This window comes from Epinephelus moara, chromosome 13 (genome assembly GCF_006386435.1).
Source record: "Epinephelus moara isolate mb chromosome 13, YSFRI_EMoa_1.0, whole genome shotgun sequence".
NCBI lineage: Eukaryota > Metazoa > Chordata > Actinopteri > Perciformes > Serranidae > Epinephelus > Epinephelus moara.
In genome coordinates, this window is record NC_065518.1 from 20,301,851 (window position 1) to 20,322,706 (window position 20,856).

The 20,856-nt window shown below is 42.1% G+C and overlaps 2 protein-coding genes across 4 annotated transcripts; both read right to left on the reverse strand.

The window, feature by feature from the left end:
• Nucleotides 1-73: 73 nt before the first annotated feature.
• Nucleotides 74-7,191, reverse strand: LOC126399578 (uncharacterized). Of its 2 annotated transcripts, none has more exons than XM_050059642.1 (9): nt 7,015-7,191; nt 3,846-5,875; nt 3,472-3,517; nt 2,770-2,919; nt 2,535-2,588; nt 2,186-2,311; nt 1,907-2,032; nt 1,188-1,259; nt 74-243 (listed from the first exon to the last, which is right to left on the reverse strand). In XM_050059642.1, the coding sequence occupies exons 1-9, from the start codon at nt 7,046-7,048 to the stop codon at nt 206-208; spliced, it is 2,676 nt and encodes an 891-aa protein (XP_049915599.1). In that variant the 5' UTR covers nt 7,049-7,191; the 3' UTR covers nt 74-205. The 2 variants fall into 2 exon arrangements, with proteins under 2 accessions (XP_049915599.1, XP_049915598.1); XM_050059641.1 differs by having other exon boundaries at nt 2,499-2,588.
• Nucleotides 7,192-8,024: 833 nt separating this feature from the next.
• Nucleotides 8,025-19,330, reverse strand: si:ch211-136m16.8 (titin). Of its 2 annotated transcripts, none has more exons than XM_050059780.1 (6): nt 19,131-19,330; nt 10,552-15,738; nt 8,690-8,885; nt 8,519-8,598; nt 8,349-8,434; nt 8,025-8,249 (listed from the first exon to the last, which is right to left on the reverse strand). In XM_050059780.1, the coding sequence occupies exons 1-6, from the start codon at nt 19,227-19,229 to the stop codon at nt 8,189-8,191; spliced, it is 5,709 nt and encodes a 1,902-aa protein (XP_049915737.1). In that variant the 5' UTR covers nt 19,230-19,330; the 3' UTR covers nt 8,025-8,188. The 2 variants fall into 2 exon arrangements, with proteins under 2 accessions (XP_049915737.1, XP_049915736.1); XM_050059779.1 differs by having other exon boundaries at nt 8,349-8,437.
• Nucleotides 19,331-20,856: the final 1,526 nt, after the last annotated feature.

A 20,856-nucleotide genomic window follows, 5' to 3' on the forward strand; every position in this document is an offset into this window, starting at 1 on the left:
CGGCAGGACATGTTAAATTCACCAGATGTAACATAATTTTTGAGATCTGTGACAAAAAATATAATAAACTGCAAACTCTTCAGATAGCATCTTTATTTAAAATATCACAGATGATATATACATATTCTGAAACCACATCAAATACTTTATTAGTGTATTTCATATAACTTTGATGCTGGTGGTGGAAAACAGGAATATAATTAAATTAAAAGTATTCATCCTCTTCACTTTTCTTCAGCAGCTCTGGAAAAAAGAAAAATGCATTACTAATGATCAGGTTAAACACAGGACAACATACACTAAAAGCGAGATCTTGACACAATTATGATAACCAGTACAAAGAAACACAGAGATGAGAAGGTGAGATTTCGGAAATGCTACAGGAAGTTGAGGTTCAACACTGTTTTACAATAGGCTGCAGCAGATCTGATGCTAATTTATTAAAACTTATCAGACTCATATTTCGGCTCGTGTTTAGTCTCTGACTACTACACGTCACCATCAGTAGCACAACATGATTTCTGTTCACAGAATAAACCTTCAAATCAGACAAACTCTATATCTATGAAAAGTTTATCTAAAACGTCATAATTTAAACCAATCAGCTGTTAGATCAGGTGAGAGCCAGGCGTTTCCCATCATGCCCTGGGTCTTGCAGTGGTGTGGAGCAACTGCAGCGTCTGGCTCTAAAAAACTGCGGCCGCCTCGCTCTCGCAAGATTATTGCTGTCCACTTTTGCATGACCTCAGAGCAAGTTGGGATGAAGTCGGACACAAATCTAACACGCATTGTGCCGGTGATCTAATCTGAGCAGGCCTGGCTCATCTCGAACATGCCTATTGTTGCAGCTATGACATCGGACATACGGAGCCAGAGTGTGCAACACAAATCCCCCCTACTTTTTAAACACTTGATTTGCTTAAAACTGCAGCCACATAATCTGATTGGATACAGAGCTGATGCCACCAAATGCACCTGCTGCTGAGCCAACCAGGGACAGAGCCCACCCATTCCCACATGTTGTCATTACTGAGACAACTCTTTGACTGGTGAGTGGTACAAAAGCCTCTCCTGAAAGATGGTAAAAAGCTCTGATATGTCTTTAGCTCCAAAGCATTGCAGCATGTCCTTTTTGAGGTCATTTGCAATATTCATTTTTGAGACAAACCCACAGTAATGTGTCATACCTTCTTTCAGTCTCTTTATTTCTTCTGCCTGCATTTTCAGTTGCTGTTCCAGCACAGTGCAATTGGCACATCCTGCAATAAAATTTGAATCATTAAATTACTATCAACATGGTCTCTGTCAAACAATACTTTATCTTCTGCTTTTTGATTTCCTGTATCAGGCTTAGATCAGTAAGAATGACTACCTAATGTATAACTTCCCTATATTGCTCCTGCTTCCTTCAGCCAACACTATTGTATGTGATCATGGTGGTGCTAGTGTAGTCATCATTATCCAGACACCAGTCTGAGCTTAAATTCTCAAACTGGTCTCCACAGTCCATCCTGGATACTGTTCACCAGCTTCTTTATTAATGCTACTGTTAGCAGTTGTATTAAAGAACTGGAAATAAATTTAAGAAGTGATAGCGGGCCACTCTTTTGCTTAGGTTTGAATCAAGGATGCACATAATCACAATTGTGATTGTTGGTAAGAGCTCCAAAAGACATGTTTGATTAACTGAAATGTCAACAAGAAAAAAAGTATTTTAAACACCCTCAAGATGGATGAAGGACAAGACCTGAATATGCAGATGTTCAGCCTGTATGTGAAGCCTTACAATAAAGTCCTAATGGAGAATACACCAAATATTAAATAATATATAAATCACTGGACTTGTCAAATAGTCCCTCCAGTGGCCTCAGCTGCTCATTTTGGCGTCTCAGCACTCCCAGCTTACCGTGGCCTCTGGGTTTAGCCAGTGCAGCCCTATGGGTGGTCGCAGACTGTTTCAGGGCTCTGGCTTTGCTAGAAGTGTCGCTACATGTCGAAGTTTCTGCTCTGGTACTGGCTGGCATTGCAACATCTGAAAGCATGTGATAAAGAACAGATAAGTAACTCACAAAATGTCAAAAAGTCCAAGTTACTTAACTCTCTAGACCATAAACCTCCCCAGAAACACAAATTACATCATAGTCTGTCTTAATAATTATACATAACAGATGCAAATCCAACTTACCATCCTTTTGGGTTTTAGCTGGCAAAGCTCTTTTGCTGGTTGTGGGCTGTTTGAGGCTTTTGGCTTTGTTTGCCGCATCACAGGATGATGCTGGGACTTCAGCACTACTGGGCGGTAAGGGAGCATCTGTGGATTAGATACAAGTGTGAGTGTGTATTTTGTAAACTCAGAAAGGTCCAGCCTGTGAACACCATCACATTAACTGTTGCACAGTTTTAGTTAAAGGTGTTGTACTAACCATGCCAGTCTTTAAAATGCTAAGGAAAAATACTTGGCTGATTACAACGCTCTTTTGCAAAGACTCAGTTTTTACCCAATCTCTTCCTCTTTGCAACTGGCAAAGTTTCACCTCTGGTTAAGGGCTGCTTCTTTCCCTGTGAAGTCTTCGTCGCAGGGTTAGCAGCTGATGTGTATAAAGAGGGAGACAAATAACAACAAAAACAATTAAATTGAAATTAATGACCAAGCATGTCACACAAGCAGGCATGGGACAACGTGAAAATTTCATGTCACGATTATTCTGGCTAAAATAATTCACAATATCATCCTGGTAACTATCTATATATGTCTGACTGTGTCAGTACCTGTAGGTCCACGGAGCTTGCTTGAAATTGAAGAAGCTGATGAATTGATTCTTCCTGATGGCGGCCTGAGACCTGTTGCAGCTCTCTGGATGCCTGACGGTATGCCGCTCAACTGCGGTCTCTGCAAGCCCGAACTGGGTGGCTTCAATCCTAATGTTTGCACAGAGGTTAGATAGTGTGGGGACTGTGAATACTGTGCGCACAGTTGCACATAAAAATAACATAGGAACAAATTTTAACATTAGTTCATAGAGTGTACTGATGCTTACAATTCTCACTGCATACTTTAAAAGGGACAGTTCACCCCATAATGACCAGTAGTGCTATTTATCAATCTAGATAGTTTTGGTGCGAGTATACAGATTTCTGCCTTCTCTAGAACTGTGAGCAGTTTCATGTAGGGAACTATTTTCTGTCTACTGAGTTACACCTGCCAACCAAATCACAGCACAGAAGGAAGCGTGCATCTACTGCTACCTCACCTAACACCGCTGAGCTAGCTAACGTTACAGCTCAGCCCAGAGGGACGCCATTAATGTTTTTACATCCCGAGCTGTTGCAATCACAAGCCTCTTGTCCATGACTTTCTTCTTCTTTTGATTTGAGGTGAACTGTCCCTTTAACAATTTAGTCTAAGCATTTATGAAGAATAAAACTGCAATCTACCGAGCCCATTCTAAAAACAGAATCCACACTGCCTACCTGTTGTTGATGGGCGTAACTTGTAGGAGCTTGATATTCCTGTGCTCTAAAAAACACAAGAACAGAGGATATCATCCACCGACTGTCACATGCCATCAGTGCTTCTGCTCAGATTTCTGGTCTCACTCATTAAAAAGTGGATTTAAGAGACAAAACTGACAAGACCTTCAGAGTTCATTTGATCTAGTTCATGGGACACAACGTGCTGTAAACTAGAGTTGATTCAATACCAGTATCGGGAATGCCCCCTAACCAGCAAGTTCAGGTATTAGAATCGGTATGAGGAAGGGAAAAATGGTATCTGAACATCTCTACTGTCAGCATTTTGTGCACTTAATGCCTTAGTGGATTACAAGAAGACATTTAAATCCTACCGCTTGGGGCGCATCAGGAGCAGCAGTATTTCTCAAGGCTTCAGCTTGGGCTCTTTGTCTCGTCATGGGCAGGCCTGATGTCAACGGCTCAAACCTTCCTGGAAGTGCAGGTGCCGGCTTGGGTTTCAACAGCTGGGATGCAGCTTTCGAAGGAGGCAAAAGGGATTTACCAGCTGGATGTGTCAAGAAAGTTTTTCGGTCAGAGATGATGTTTGATGGAACATCCGATGGCACCTGACCATCTGGCTTACTGGGACCATCGCCATACAGATTCTTCTGCGCCCCTATGATTTTGCCCTCCTCTTGTCGAGGGTTAAAGATAAAATTTTTACAGCCAGTCATTGGTGTTGAAGTGATCAAAAAGTCCGCCTTTAAATCTAGGGAGTCCTCCCAATCAAATGTGTTTGCTTTGTTGCTCTCCATATCCATGCTCTGTTGGCCCAAAGGGTCGGAGAGACCATCTGTCACAGGCAGACCTGATTGTGAGTGCTCAGACTTGTTTTCTTTAGGGCTACTCGTTGCATTGCAGACCTTCAGAGGCTTGTCGAAAGTGCTCTGGTGACTGTCACCTGAGCTCTCTGACAATGTTATCGTGCCATTCTGCTTCAAGGGAGGTTTAGTATCAAAAGTGTTCTGGAGGCAAAAGGTTGCAGCACCAGCTTCCCCTAAAATAGTATTGCCACTGGATTTCCGAAGAGAGTGCCTGTCAAAAGTGGCATTCTGCATATCACATGAATTACCTGCCTTTACAGCAGAGCGAGTTTTACTCAAAACAAGGGAGGTTTCGATGGTGTTCTCAGAGACTGAAGTAGCCTGATCTGTAGCCACACTCTCTGCTTTGGGACTGTCTTCATTAGAAGAGGGAAGATCCAGCGTGTTATTTTGAGGCCCGGGTATTTGAGTAGTGGTGTTTAAATTGGTGGAGGGACTCAACTGGGGGGACTGCAGAGAGGTAAATGTGCCGTTCAAAGATCCAGCAGTTTTTGGGCTCGATTGTGGCACGACGCTGGTGAGCTCGGCATCATTGCTGGGAAGTGGGTCTACATTTTTAGCTTCCACAGTATTGGAAGTCGCTACAGGTTCACTTTGAAGCTCAGAAGTGACATTCTTCAAACTATTGTTACACTGCACATCAGAAGTAGAGACCTCTGATGCAGCGCCCTGAACAGACATGTCACTCGAGTTTATGCTGTGAGTAACATTAGCAGGATGGGTACCAAGTGTGTCCTCGGCTGTTGCTTGAATCTTCGCCATGTCTTGTCTGCTGTGCTCTAAAGCAGGCCTACTGTTTTCCAAAACACTGCCTGTAGAAACATCCCGAGTTAGTTCCAAGGAAGCTTGTGTTATGTTGTCCCCCACACTCTTATCAGACTGTTCACATAAGGAGCTTGTGGTGTGAGTGACACTGCCAGTGAGAGTATTTGACAGTTCTCCAGTTTGATTCATGTCCGATCTGACAGGCTCTGCCACAGTTTGTCCACTGAGCTCTGAGGGAGGCATGTTGTTTTTCAAACTATCCATTGGTGAGATATCCCGTGTGGCCTCCATGGAGGATAACTCCCCTCCTTGTGATAGGTCTGAATCACGTGTAGCATCAAGGAGAGTTATTTCTGGGAAATCCAGAAAGCGCTCAGGAGCGTACTTACTCTCAGGGGAGTCAACCATCTCGACATTAAGGTCTTTACTGGCTGTTGTCCCATTATGTCTTGACAGTTCAGGAGAATGGACTTCAGACGTGCTTTCTTTAGCACTCTTTATGTCATTTAAGCCTGTTTCTGACAAGATGGGGTTTAAATTGGTGGTGTAATGAAATGGGGAGGGCTGGGGAAAGGCAAACCTGCTCTTCACAGACCCAGCTGTTAGAGGTGTAGCGGGCACACTGCCAGGAAGAATTGAATCACATGTAACTTCGAGGAGGGTGATTTCTGGGAAGTACTCCGCATCCAGCCTGCACACAGGAGCATCTAAGCGACTCAGTGAGTGCCCAGAGAACATTTTCTCAGGTGTCCTCTCAGACTCTTGCCTGCAGCCTGTGAATCAAATGATTTAATTAGTGCAAAAATATTTTACAAAGTAACACAAAATTAATTTTTGTTAGCCTACAATAATAAAATAAACTGAAATGAACACACTGAAAACTTTATCCAATTAGAAAAAAGACTCAGCATATTGCAAAACGTTTAAAATCCAATAATATTGTATTGTGGCCTAAGTACTGTGATAATATCCTATCATGGAGCCTCTGGTGATTCCCACTCCTTGTGTCTACAGGTGTCTGACACTTAAATTTAATGCATTTTTAAGAACCTTTTAGGATAATTTCTAACCAAATTTAAGACTGATTTGATAATGATCATGAATCGTGTTTGTCTTATTCAAGCATTGCAGGTAAGTATACAGGTAAGCACACCCATGCAGAGGTGGGTTTTATATAGGAATATGGTTATTACAGTGAGTTAAGTTAATCTACATTTTGCCAACATCAACATGTAAGTGCAAGTATTAAGTAAAAAGACATTAAGATTAGGTTCAGTGGTAGGTTTAAAACTTTGTAACATCAGACATATGGACTTTCACGCCAAATAGCTTGACTCATTTTGACAAAAATAACTTAGAAGATGGATAAATTAAATGGGATACAATGTTTGTGGCAAATTAAAACCTGAAAAAAATAAAAGTTCACACAACAAAATACTTTTAAGGACTAATATTTATAAATTTGAATTTAAGACATTTTACTGCTTTTTTAAGGACCTACAGACACCCTGAATAAAGTCAACTGATGACCACTGACTAGTGTCAACTATTTCCGTCATGTAATTTGACAGTAGGCTACATTAAGATCACAGGTCCAATAGCAGGACAAAACGTTTGTCATAACGATGATAAACCTTCAGTTTAGTTTGGTAAAACACATATTACGTTAGCTTGAAACAATAACATTGCAACTTCAGTCAGCAGGTAAGGTTCATAAGCAGCAGAGGTGACATACACAACGTGGCAGTTTAAAAAATGTAGAGACAAACATTGACCGATGTTGTTGTCAAGTTTGAGAGGTTAACGTTACAATAGTGACGTTATGCTCGAGGCATGAGAAAGTCCCGAACGATGCTAAGCTAACATTAGCCTGGTAACGTTAGTGGGTAAAACGGAAACAACTTTGACTTACCTAACTTCAGAGGCACTTCGTGGGGGAGGTTCATGTCTTTGGAAAGAGGGTAAATACTTTCTCCTTTATATTGGAGTCTGCTGAATGTAACGCGTATCCACGAAAGTCAGCTGAGTGTTAAAATAACACCGAAACGTTCATAAAGTCACAACTTCTGGAGCGCCGCTCTGGTTCAAACGTCAGCTCACCGCACGCTGATTGGATGATTCCAACCAATCACAGCCGACAGGTTCTTCTTCCTGAGTTTAAGAGTAAATGATGACCACACATTCGATGGGGCAATACTGCCACCTACTGTCTCGCTTAAACCAGATTAAACCATATTAAACATTGACTACATTCTTGTGATTTCTAGAGATATGTAAAAAGAACCAATGCTGAACAACAAGAATAAAAGTAAAAATAAAAATAAAAGTCTATGTACAAGTGAAGGGTTGTGTAGGTTGTACACTATATAAAAAGTGCAGAGAATTAAATGCTGAATGAATATACATGGGTTGGATGGTTATGTACAGTATGTGTAGCATGTGTACACATTCATATACTGTATATACAGCATGCAAGCTTCGTGCAGCTGCTCAAACAATATGGTTTGAGGCTCTGATAGGTCTTTCACCAACACTGAGTCAACACAGCCAGTGTCTCCACTGTTGGCTTCAATAGTTTATAATGTCCATGTTGAAACAGGGTTTCCTCTGCATCATCCTGCAGTATGAGGCTAAATCAGGTGCCTCTTAGTTCAAGGACAGAGAACATCAAAGGGAAAAGAAAAGGACTGGAGCACAATGTTTAATTTGCAGGCTGTAATAGTGCAAACAGACCAAGGTTTCAACATCACCATGACTTCATCAGAGAGACTGACTCTGTAACTGTTTACACTATGAATAGCTGCAAACTGATCAGTGTATTCCAGGTTTATGTCCATTTGCAACCCAAAGAGATTTGAGGCTATGGTTATTGTGTGTGCTAAATACCCACCTCTTGCACTGTGTGTAAGAAAGTAACACTCCTTTTTTCAGTTAAGCTTTATTACAAAACATACAGAAAATAATTGACACAATGAAAATGTCATCACTGTATTCAGTTTCATAAATACACCAAAAATAAAGCCATTTGTATATTATATTCAAATATCCACACAAAGTATTAACTACAATCCATCTTCTTCTCCTCCTCACTCTTTTGTGGTCTTCTTCAGTTTGCTCTTCAGCTCAGACATAAGTGGATTTCCAAATCTAGACAGGCACGAGAAAACTAACAGTCAGAAAATGTCTGAACACAAGATGATTTTGTGCTGAATATGATAATGTGAATACTGTGAGATGGGGTTTTACCCTGGATGTTTTGGTGGCATCCATTTAGGTCTGTGTGGTGCTTCATCTTGTTTGGGAGTGTCACTCTTCTCCTCTGGCTTTGTCTCCTGTTGATATTGAGACATTTTAATAACACACATACCTCAACATGAGATAAAAGTGGAATTCAAAGATTAATAATAGTCGCCTACCTCTGAGGGGGTTTCTGGTTTATTTTCATCTCTAACCACCCGCTGAGTCTTCTTTAGAACGGGAAAACCAGCACCAAGTCCTAAAAAACAAAATTATTTACAGATCATGGAAAAACAACTGGACATTGAAGACTCAAGGTGGTGGCTTTCTATGTGCTGTAAGTGACATACCAGGAAGTTTTATTCCAATGCCCATGCCTCCCAGAGGTACACCTATAGGGACTTTGGCTGGCCGAGGTACAGAGGGTGTGGGATCCAATGAGGGCATATGCAGAAGGGAGCGGGGATCTTTGGGTGGCCTTACACGAGGGTTTTTAACAGCGATTCTTGATCTTTGCACAGTAAAGTCCAGCACAAAAGTGTCCACCTGCAATGACAACAACAGCTGATTTCACATCATCTCTGTGGGTTGTGAATAAATTATTCATGATTTAAAGGTCCAGTGTGTCAGATACAAAGGCATCTTTTGGCAGAAATGGTATTTGACATTCATAACTTTGTTTTCATCAGTGTATAATAACAACCTGAAAATAAGAACTGTTGTGTATTCTTTACCTTCGAATAAGCCGTTTATGGAGAGAGTCCTCTCTCAGGGAGCCTGCCATATTGTTTTTACAACACATTCTCACTCCTAACTCGCCGGGAGTGCTTAGTCAGTGGCCCTACATGTCAAAATATGACGTGCTAGGTACCCTTCCAGCATCATTTTGGACGCTCACAGACGGTGCGTAAATTTACATTTTGTCTTTTCTAAATAAATTTCCATTTCACAGGAAATGTACAGTCTCTGATCGTTACATGCATACAGTCTCTTTTCGAAATAAACTCAGAATGTTAGTAAAACATTTTGTTTTTAGGTTTACTTCTTTAGGTTTAGTAAAAAAAAAAGCATGTAATTAGGTTTGGAAAAAACATAGTTTGGCTTAAAATAAGTACATATGTAATGTAACATCACGTGACATATGTCACTAGCATAGCATGTTACACATACTAGCACACTATGCTGTTATTAAAATAACTCAACTGACTTTTGGTTTCACATGGGAAACAAACAGCTGTTTCCCAGGTGAAAGTCCAGAGTTTATTTGACACATCCACCCACTCTATGTGGACTTTCTTACTCTTTATACTGTGGTAGTTGCCAAAAGCATTAAAAAAAATGGTGCTGCTAAAGCCCAGGCCACACTGTCTGCATGATCAGTGCATGTAAGTTACAGAATATCTTGTAATTTCTTTTTCGGCGCCCATTTTAACAGGTTAGAGCAGCCACATGGCATGGCTTGACTGCTGCTCAGCTGTGGAACATCTTACGATTCTGAGTCTTGCCTATTTTTTTTGGCAGGACACGCACATTTTTCAGCAAAAATAGAGATGGTCTTTTAATAATTATATTGACATCATACTGGCTTATACTACAGTTTCAATATCTATATCTGTCACAGACATGAAAACAATATGCTTAATTTTAACTCAACACTTCCTGTTTTGAAACAAAAGCCTTCTGATAATGTTTCAGTTGACAGAATCCCTTCATTTGTAAACACAAGGCATTTTGTTTTGAAATATTTGCAGGAACTTGTTGTTGAAAATGCAGTGGCTTCCACAGCTCCATAAATGAGCAGAGTACTGGCTTTTAATAGTGGAAATAACAGTATTCATAGCGGCAGGAAGCTCTGCAGCAGCAACAATGTCTGTGTGAACACCTTACGTATGAGTTTAGCGAGGTAGTAGTCACGCACTGCTCACGTAGGCAGTGCTGCCCGGATGTAAAGGGTGCCGTTGTGCATCAGTGTCTGAAGCCAAGGGCCATTGACCAAGCATTGCTATTTGACAAATTGGGAGTGAGACCAGGTTGGTTTCAACAGTAGCCCAGAAGGGACAAACCAAACACTGGCTCTAGATAGGGCCAGTTGTGTTTTCACATTGTGAGAAGTTTTATTTCTGCAACCTCACCACTAGATGCCTCTAAATCCTACACACTAGACCCTTAATAAGATGTTATTATGATTAAAATGTTATTTCAGAAAAGATACCTCCATTTCATCTTCAGACTTTGTCGTCAGCTGTTCTGCCACCTCAGCCCCAGCTTCTGATTCAGCAATATCCTCTGATTGTCTGGGCTGTGGTTCGTCCAGTGAGAACAACATCGATAACCTCTCGGATTCAGTGCAGGTGTCGTCCTGTGAACCAGATTCTGTCAACACTACTCCCTCCTCTAACGAAGCCTCTGAGCTGCTTCCAGATCGTTCCGATTCAGTGTGTTTGATTTCATCTGGAGAGTCAGACATTTCTAAAGGCTCATCTTCAGTTTCTGCTTTGTCTGACTGAACATCTGCTTCTTCTGTGTCTTTCCAGTCAGTTTTCTCTGCTAATTCTGCCTCCTCAGCATCGATCTCTTTCTGCGATCCAGTTTCAGTCTCCACTGCTTCAACTCTTTCTTCCTCGGTTTCTTCTTGTGATTTATCAGATTCCTGATTCAGATCTTCTTTCTCTGGTGACGTGACTCCGGAATCTGGGTGAAATCTTGTCGCAGTGATTGACTCATCCTGTTTCAGATCTGTCTCAGCGGTTTCCTCCATCAGAAAATCGGAGTGTTGTGTAGAGGATTCAGAGATGTCTGCCAACATCTCATGAATTCCTTGGAATGACTCGGTGCTAGCTGACTTTGGTTGCTGGGTTTCATTGCTTTGTGTGCCCCATTCACCAAGAGACTGGTCCAAAAATCCAGACTCTACTGTTGATGAAGACATCTCTGTGTCACTCACTAAATCCACAAGCTGCTCTTCATCCTTCTCTGTCTGTGCTGATGATATTTCACCTTGTTCCTCATTTGATGGCTCCGTTTGTTGTCCAGGCTCTGGCCCTTCTTGTTGCTGTATGCCATCATTGTCCTCCGACGAAGCCGTCTGTACCCACAAGTCGGGGATCTCTTCATCAATCACATCCGCACGTCCACTGATTGAGCTAACTGTTTCCTCAGCGTGACTCCCCCCTGATTCTGTCACATGCTTTGTTGTATCCTCTGTTGATATCAAAATCAAATCTTGTGGTTCAGACTGGGCCGTCATTGATTCACCAGGGGCTTCAGGTAGCATCTCCTCATTGCTTATCTCAAGCACTTTGTCGGATAGTTGATTTTTTGTCTCCAGTGACTCAACTGGTCCAGACAATTCAGATTCAGCCATTTCAGTTGCCTGCAGATGAAAAATCTCCATCTCATTTCTGCCTTGCATTTCATCCGCTGCTGCCTCCATCTCAACTGCATAACCTGCATCTTGTATTTCTACATCTTCAAGTAATATAGACTCAGTCTCATCTGAGTGTTTCAGGAATTCAGATTCAGTAATGTCATCTAGTAAACTAGATGTCAGGTGTTGCTCCGAGTTCATGACATCGACCAATCCCTGAAAGTAGCTTGTCTCTGTCATCTTCTGTACTTCAGCCTCAGGGAAAGTGTCATCTTCGAGCACTTCCTGTGCTGCTAAAGCTCCTGTCGTCTCCCAGCCAACTCCAGCGGCAACAGCTACTTTGGAATCACACAATCCTTCGTCTTTTTCTAGATTGACCAAAAGCTCTTCAGTCCCATCTTGCGGCTCTTCTGTTGCCTTATCGTCCTTGTTTGTTGATTCGACGTCTGACTCAGATTCCTTTTCTGTTTCCTCCTCGATCCCCGTCTTCATTGAATCAACTAGTAATTCTCTGTCCTCTACCTCAACTAAATGTCCAGATCCTTGAATTACTGTTTCAACAAGTGGTGTCTCTGTTTCTTGTGGCATTCCAGCATCAGCGAGCCGCAGTATTTCAGCGTGATCCTCCACAACCAAACCAAAGCTATTCTTAACACCTTGTTCCTCTCCCATATGCTCCCTCACCAGTAAACAGTCAGCTCCGGCGCTCCAGCCGCTGTTTTGAAGGCTCTCCGGCTCTTTGCTCTCCACCTCTTCTGGTAATGGGCTGCCCTGGATTTCCTCGTAACCTTCGTCCTCCAGGAACCATTGTGTTGTATTTTCATCTGGCTCATTGTTGTATTCAGGAACTCCCTCTCGTGTTTCCTCACATGTCGGAGAGTTTAGCTCCTCCGACACAACAACACGGCCTTCACACATACTCTGGGGAATATTTTTAAACTCTCCGCTCATTTCCTGTCCAGTCTCGCCGTCAGGTTTATCCATAACTGAGGTGGCTGTACATGCTATTTCCATGTCACTTTCTTTGTTGACTGCTTCACTGGAGAGACTCTCCTCTTCTACTTGAGCAAAATAACTCTCATCTACTGAAGTGTGTGTTGTGATATCAGAGTTTGTATCGATCAGAGAGCCATGGCTTTCTGTCTCGACATCATCTGCCTCTCTTGATTTGGTTTGCACTTCAGTGTCTTCAGCCACATCCTCTTGTTCTACATCTGCAAAGTCAGCTGTGTGCAGCTCTGACTCAGCATTCTGCATGAATTCTTCACTGTGTGTAACATGCTCAGTTAAAATGTCATCTTCTGTAACTGCTTCGATGTCGTCTTCCTGCTCTGGAGCAATCTGCATGATGTAATCGTTGCATGTAACACGTTCAGTTAAAACATCTGCTGTAAGTGCTTCGATGTCGTCTTCCTGCTCTGGTGAATGATGCGTGACTTCTTCACTACATATAACATGTTCAGTTAAAATGTCATCTTCCTGCTCGGGAGTGTTCTGCATGATTTCATCGCTGTGTGTAACATGTTCAGTTATAATGTCGTCTTCCTGCTCCGGTGAATGCTGCATGACTTCTTCGCCATATGTAATATGTTCAGTTAAAATACCTTCTGTAACTGTTTTGATGTTGTCTTCCTGCTCGGGAGCATTCTGCACGAATTCGTCACTACATGTAACATGTTCAGTTAAAATGTCGTCTTCAGTATCTGTTTTGATGTCGTCATCCTGCTCCGGGAAATTCTGCATGACTTCTTCACTACATGTAACATGTTCAGTTAAAATGTTGGCTTCAGTATCTGTTTTGATGTCATCATCCTGCCCCGGGAAATTCTGCATGACTTCTTCGCTACATGTAACATGTTCAGATAAAATGTGATCTTCCTGCTCAGAAGCATTTTGGGTGACTTCTTCACTGCGTGTAACATGTTCAGTGAAAGTGTCGCCTTCTGTAACTGTTTTGATGTCGTCTTCCTGCTCAGGAGCATTTTGGGTGACTTCTTCGCTACATGTAACATGTTCAGTTAAAGTATCTTCTTTAACTGTTTCAATGTCGTCTTCCTGCTCGGGAGCATTCTGCACAAATTCGTCGCTACATGTAACATGTTCAGTTAAAATGTCGTCTTCAGTATCTGTTTTGATGTCGTCATCCTGCTCCGAGAAATTCTGCATGACTTCTTCACTACATGTAACATGTTCAGTTAAAATATCTTCTGTAAGTGTTTTGGTTTCGTCTTCCTGCGTTGGAGCATTCTGCATGGCTTCTACACTGCGTGTAACATGTTCAGTTAAAATGTCGTCTTCAGTATCTGTTTTGATGTCATCGTCCTGCTCAGGGAAAGTCTGCATGACTTCTTCGCTGCATGTAATATGTTCAGATAAAATGTGATCTTCCTGCTCAGGAGCATTTTGGGTGACTTCTTCACTACATGTAACATGTTCAGTTAAAATGTCGTCTTCCTGCTCAGGAGCGTTTTGGGTGACTTCTTCGCTGCATGTAACATGTTCAGTTAAAATGTCCTCTGTAACTGTTTCGATGTCGTCTTCCTGCTCTAGAGCATTCTGCACAAATTCGCAGCTGCTTATAAGAAGTTCAGTGATGATGTCTTCTGTAACTGTTTTGATTTCTTCTTCTAGCTCCGGAGCATTCTGCACAAATTCAATGTCGTCTTCCTGCTCTAGAGCATTCTGCACAAATCCACCGCTGCTCATAACATGTTCACTGATGATATCCTCTGTAACGGTTTTGATTTCTTCCTCCATTTGTGGAGCATTCTGCATGACTTCTTCGCTGTGTGTAACATGTTCAGTTAAAATGTCTTCTGTAACTGTTTTGATGTCGTCTTTTTGTTCTGGTGAATGCTGCATGGCTTCTTCCCTATATGTAACATGTTCAGATACGATGACTCCAGCAAGTGTTTTAATGACGTCTTCCTGCTCTGGAGCTTCATCCATTGTCTGGTTGTTTGCAGCCTCACTCACATCCAAGGCGCTACCATCCGTCTCATCTTTCGTATCCTCAACTTCATCACTTTCACTTCTTCGAGCCATCACGTGCTGTTGCTCGACAGCAGTTAGCTCATCCTCAGACACAATGCTGCTTTTGTCGTAGGTCATTTGTAATTCAACAAGCAGTGGACTAAAGCCTGGGTCCTCCTTGAAATCTCTGTGGTCGTCTGATGAGTCTTCACAGGCTGAGAGCTGATGCTCAACTTGTCTCGCTCCCTCATCGGACTCACTCTCAGAAGCCAGCTGTGGCACACCATCAGTGTTTCCTACTTCCTCATGCATCACCGCTGTATCTGCCTCGTTCCGCTGCATCTTCGACTCTTCCACGTGCATGTTATCCTCTTCTACTGCGGTCAAATCTGCAGTCAGACACAGTTTTACCTCACTGTCTTCCGCCTGCAAATCTTGTTCATCCTCATGCTGCATTTTATCCTCTGCTTCCTTTAGTTGGATGGTTTCATCCAGTGTCACCGCCCTCTCAGTGTCCTCAGCACCTCCTCTACTTTCCTCAATGTCTTCGCTCACTGCATCACCTGTAGTTTTTAGTGACCTGACGTTGGCATGCTCTTCTGTCTCACCGTTCTCTGGCATCACATCTTGTCTGCGAGTGTGCAATTTCTCATCTCCGTTTTCTTCTCGTTTGTCGTCTTGAGCAAAGAGCACCCCTGCATCATCATTTCCTGCTCGGCCCAACTGTTCCTCTCTGGTGCCCTCACCTTCCTGAGATGCTTCGCTCTCGCTGCCTCTGCTCAGCTGGGTTTCGCACGGCACGCTTTCTTCATCAGGCCCTAAGTTGATCTCTGTGGTGCAAATCTCCCAGGCCACAAGTGGCCGAGATGAGCTAAGCAGAGCGGCTGTCGCAACAGGCTGTTCCTCATCCACCCCTCCTCCACTGGTGTCCCCCTCTGCGTGGCCACAGTTAGCGGGCTCACTGTCAACTGCTGAATCCTGGATGGAGTTTGGATCATTGCCGGTGATGTTAGTGGGCTCTGGCCTGAAGAATCTGTTCACAGCTCCAGTTATGTAGGACTGAGGAGGAGATGAAGAGAGAAAGATTTATTATATTATTAATTGATCAACATTTCCTCTATGTATTTCCCCATTTTTGAATGATTTGTCTTTGTTCTGTATTTTTCCCCACATTCATACCATGTGCATCTGCTATATTACTATACTTATACTATATGGCCAAAAGTATATGGACATCCCTGTTCCTACCTTCCCGTACTTTTGATCTGAGGCTGTGTTTGAAGGTTTGGGAAAGGCCCCTTCATTCCAGTAAAGGGAAATCTTAATATTACAGCATACAAGGCTTTTTGCACAATAGTGTTGTTCCAGTTTTGCAGCAACAGTTTGGGGAAGGCCCTTTCCTGTTTCGACATCACAATGCCCTCATACACAAAGCAAGGTCCATAAATGGTTTTCTGAGTTTGATGTGGAAGATCCTGACCGGCCCACACAAACCACAGCTCCATCCAACACCTCTGAAAAATTAACATTAACTTGGTGTCGTGTTTCAAGCGACCTAAGGCTCTCTTCAGAATCTTCTATATCTGGTTCTTTAGGTACTAAATGCTGCATTATGATCAACAGCTATAACTAACTTTGTCTGCTGTTTGGTGCTGGACAGGCGGCATACAGGTAGCCTGGTTTCAAGTTGCGGTCATAAAACCAAAACAATGAGCTGAAAGAAGCTAAAATGATCCTTTGAGCTGAGAGGAACTGCAGAGCTGGTAATAATTGCCTGTAGGGTTGTCATTACAAGCAACATTTTTCACATTAAAGCTACAAAATAACCTTTTCTCATATTTGCTGAAACAGATGAGACATAATCTGTGAAAAAATCCTCTGCCTACTCTGTTGCAGTGTAGCACTCCTTTAACCCTCTTTTCTTGATTGTTGGTGTTCCCCAGAGGGCTGCAACATTCGTTTCTTCCTCTTCATTTAATTTTTACCAACATGGTAAGGCAGTTGTTAACACACCTCAACTTTGGAGGTACAGCAACTTCCCTTTACCGTTAAGCACGAGACACTCACTCTCTCTCGTGTATCACTCACACCTGTCCCTTCAAAACAAGAGCAGGTAGGAACCAATTAGCTCATAACCAAGGGAACACAGTGACTCCACTTAAACACTGCACATGACAATACAAATGAAACAATACACAAAGTACCATAAATGACGATGAAATAACACCTTACCAGTAACTCAATAATGCTGAATCCATTAATAAATAACACAGTAACTTAAAGGGATAGTGCACCCAAAAATGAAAATTCAGCCATTATCTACTCACCCATATGCCGAGGGAGGCTCAGGTGAAGTTTTAGAGTCCTCACATCACTTGCAGAGATCCAAGGGGAGAGGGGGTAGCAACACAACTCCACCTAATGGAGGCTGACGGCGCCCCAGATTGAAAAGTCCAAAAACACATAATTGACACCACAAAATATCTCCATACTGCTCGTCCGTAGTGATCCAAGTGGGCACCGCGTTCATGTGTGTTCACGTGCTTTCGCTGGTCTCGCGCGCAAGAGCACACACGTGAGCGCGGTTCCCAGAGAGGCAGTTAGAGCTACAGGCTACAATGAGGCTAAAAACAGAGTTCAAATGATGTTTTTCCAAACTGCTTTTTATGTCGGGGCTTCAGGACACTTGGATCACTACGGATGAGCAGTATGGAGATATTTTGTGGTTTCAATTATGTGTTTTTGGACGTTTGAATCTGGGGCGCCATCAGCCTGCATTAGGTGGAGTTGTGTTGCTACCCCCTCTCTCCTGGGATCTTCGCAAGGGATGTGAGGACTCTAAAACTTCACCTGAGCCTCCCTCGGCATATGGGTGAGTAGATAATGGCTGAATTTTCCTTTTTGGGTGCACTATCCCTTTAAGTAATAAAAATAACCCCAGAATATAATGCGTGCAGTAATTATGGTTACAGTCTTCCCTTGCTACTAGACATTATAGTTACACTTCTAACAGCCGTATAGCACATGAATAAAACCAACCAGTCAGAGCCAAGAAAGTTTGCTCCGGCTGGTGGATGGTGCTTGTTTTCAACATGGTAGCCGGGTCACAGACTCTCATTTTACAGCTAAACAGTACACTAGAATATGTTTCTGAAAACATCTGAGGTGAGAAATAGGCAATGCTTTAACAGAATCTTGTTTCACATTTGTTCAGCGCTGCCTAGTTTGACTTCAGTTCAGGAGCAGTAATTGACATCACTGACAGCTCGGCTCTGATTGGTTGTTGTCTGTGCATAGTCGTAGATCCTAGCAAATGTCATTAGAGGCAGAAGACGGGGAGGAGAGACATAATTTTTTCACAGACTGTCTGTTATCCTACTTTCACAATATGACATTTTCAGCAAATACGACAAAAAGTTATGTTCACAAAGGTTACCAACTGTAGCTTTAAACATAATCATCCATTGCTGTTCTAAAAACAGGAGCATTGAAGCACCTTTAAGCATCTAGTAAGCTCAACGCTCATATGAGACTGTCCTGGTCCTGTGGGTTGGAGGACTCTTTGATTCATACTACTAAATATAATACAGCCATCATTAATGTTCTCAGTGCGTTTCCTGTTCATAAAAGTGAAAATTTCCACTGTGAAGAGGGTCTGCTGAAACACAACAATAGTTTGTGAGCCAGGCCTTACAGTCCAACATCACTACCTCACTCATGCTTTTGCTGAGGAATGAGGAGGGATAAATCTGTAACATTCCTAATATATTTCCTAGTGGAAATTCCCAGACAGAGCTATGTAAATAGGCTCTAATGGTAGGTAAAACACAGACAGTGTTAAAGTGCTACACCAACAAATAATCACTTCCACATAAATGCAATAAACTAGTGTAAACTAGACTGTTTAAATGAGCGTGTAGCAGATCAGCTGAGCAGGGAAAAACTGTGCAATCTGTCTAAATAAAAAATAAAGTTTCCAATACTCAGTAAATGATGAATACTGGCTTAAAATAATCAACTGCTTTTAAACCGACACAAAAATACAGACTTTGCCTCTGTTTTCTGAGTTCTTCACACTCAGGAATGTTTTGTGAGATTGTTAGACAATTAAAAAAACAAGAAGAACAATGTGCAAATGACAAATTTCCTGCAGACAGATTTAAAACAGCAGTGATGTAATGTTTGGGTGTCCATGTACTTTTGGCTCTGTAGTGTACATTTAACACCTCATATGACCTTCTTTGTCAGTGCTGTTCCTGTATGAATATACCATATGTGTGTGTGTGTGTGTGTGTGTGTGTGTGTGTGTGTGTGTGTGCAAACAGGAGAGTGAGACAGAGGGGGGTTCACGGACACAGGAAGATGGAGACTTTCCATCCACGTTTACTGCTGCTAACATTAAAATCAAAGCAGTTATGTCGCGTTAAGACGCAGCAGCAGCAGCAGCTCACCCAAACTGTCCAAAAAGTCCTCTCCACCCTGCCGATCATGGGACTGTCTTCGTCCATCCTCAAACCTTCCTCCGTGTTGTCCCTCTGACCATCTGACATTATTCTTCTGGATGTGACAAACAGTTAAGTTAAACCGTCCTTTAACTCGACAGCAGCTCCATCCAAACGCGCCCAGCCCTGTGCGCCTCCGCTGATGGCCGCGGCTCAGTTCCTTGTATAGACATATGTCCGGTGTATCATGATGAGGAAGAAGGTGATTAACACAGCTGAGTCGCCGCAGCATCAAGCTTACGTGTTGCACAGTTCGCGGATATGCGCAGAGCTTCTGTTAAATCAGGCCACAGCTGCTTTCAGAGCTGATGTGGGTGTTTTTAAATAGATCTGATCACATTCAGTAGAGTTAATGTTGATTCCTCAACACCAGGAGCTCCTGAACGCGTCTTCGTGATTAGGACCAACTTCCCCAAAATAAACAGATCTTAGTCTTTGCAAACATCCCATAATATAAAGTCTCTTAAACTTAAATATAACAGTACAGATTGGCCTGCATTTGGTTGACTGGTGTTCAAATTAGAGATACACCACCCACACAGCACTGTAATTTTAAAAATGTGCTTAAACAAGACTGAAATTTGTCAGTTAATAGAATATAGGGGAAGAAAAAATGAACTTCAGGCACTCATGAATGGAGCAGGAACTAATGCAGGTGAATTAAGTTAAAATGCCTTTATTAAAAAACATGGCTTACATTAAAACACAGACCAGTTTCAACCCTAAGGTCTTCATCAGAATGCAAAAAATAAAAATAAAAGAAATACATAAAATAAAATAAAATATAAAATATGAAAAAAAAAATTACAAGTCAGTGTTTTAATGTAAGCAGCCATGTTTTTTGAATAAAGGCTTTTAAACTTTTTAAGCATTTGTTCCAGCTCCACATCTGAGTGCCTGAAGTTCATTTTGCCTACCCATGTGCTGACCCTTTTCTTCAAGAGCACTTATGTTTTTTCTTGAGTTTAATATAACAAAGACAGTCTTCGGGCACATCACTACGTCAGTCTCCAAAGTAAAACTAATATACTCTTGACCAAATTAAATTTGAATGCAGAAGCACTGAAACACACCCTTTTCACTTCCATACACTCAGGGATTTTGTTGCTACAGCTGTAGGGCCTACTTGGTCTGGTATGACTGGGCGGACCAGGTCCTTCTTCATAAAATTTTGAGCAATTTCTAAGCACTGGCTTGTGCCCTTTTTGCATCAATTTATGGTTAAATATCTTTAGTTGTGTCAAAATAAAGTCCTCTGCTACTTTTATGTTTTTATTGAGGGGGACAAATGCACTTCTAAATATTGAGGGGGCAGTGACCCCTGTGTCCCCCAAAATATACATCCATGTGGCTGTGTATTTGATTCGGTTTGTACTGTTACACTTCAAAGTCCAACTGAAAGTCTGTTTACTGTGGAATGCCATTTCAGTAAATAAATAAATAAATAAATAGATATGCCTATGAAATAAACAATGACTCACTAAAACCAACCAACTGGTCTTGAGCAGTGGTCTGCAGCTTAGCAGGAATCTCGCCTAGGTGACACACCCTCTACCATCCCCTCGACTTCCCAGTGACAAAGTCAGATCATATATTATGTCACTGTTGCTGATATCATATGTACGAAATGTGTAAATAATGTCGTACTTTGTGGAAACATACTAGCCAACAGTTT

Bases quoted from the DNA above. Each gene is read 5' to 3' on its own strand.
- si:ch211-136m16.8 (XM_050059779.1), bottom strand. From the start codon at position 19,229: ATGTCAGATGGTCAGAGGGACAACACGGAGGAAGGTTTGAGGATGGAC. The intron at 8,886-10,551 runs GTATCTTTTCTG...TTGTCATTGCAG, and splicing joins AGTCTGAAGATGAAATGGAG to GTGGACACTTTTGTGCTGGA. The intron at 8,250-8,348 runs GTAAAACCCCAT...GTGCCTGTCTAG, and splicing joins ATGCCACCAAAACATCCAGG to ATTTGGAAATCCACTTATGT.
- LOC126399578 (XM_050059641.1), bottom strand. From the start codon at position 7,048: ATGAACCTCCCCCACGAAGTGCCTCTGAAGTTAG. The intron at 2,589-2,769 runs GTACTGACACAG...TATACACATCAG, and splicing joins CAAGCTCCGTGGACCTACAG to CTGCTAACCCTGCGACGAAG. The intron at 2,033-2,185 runs GTAAGTTGGATT...ACATGCTTTCAG, and splicing joins AGCTAAAACCCAAAAGGATG to ATGTTGCAATGCCAGCCAGT.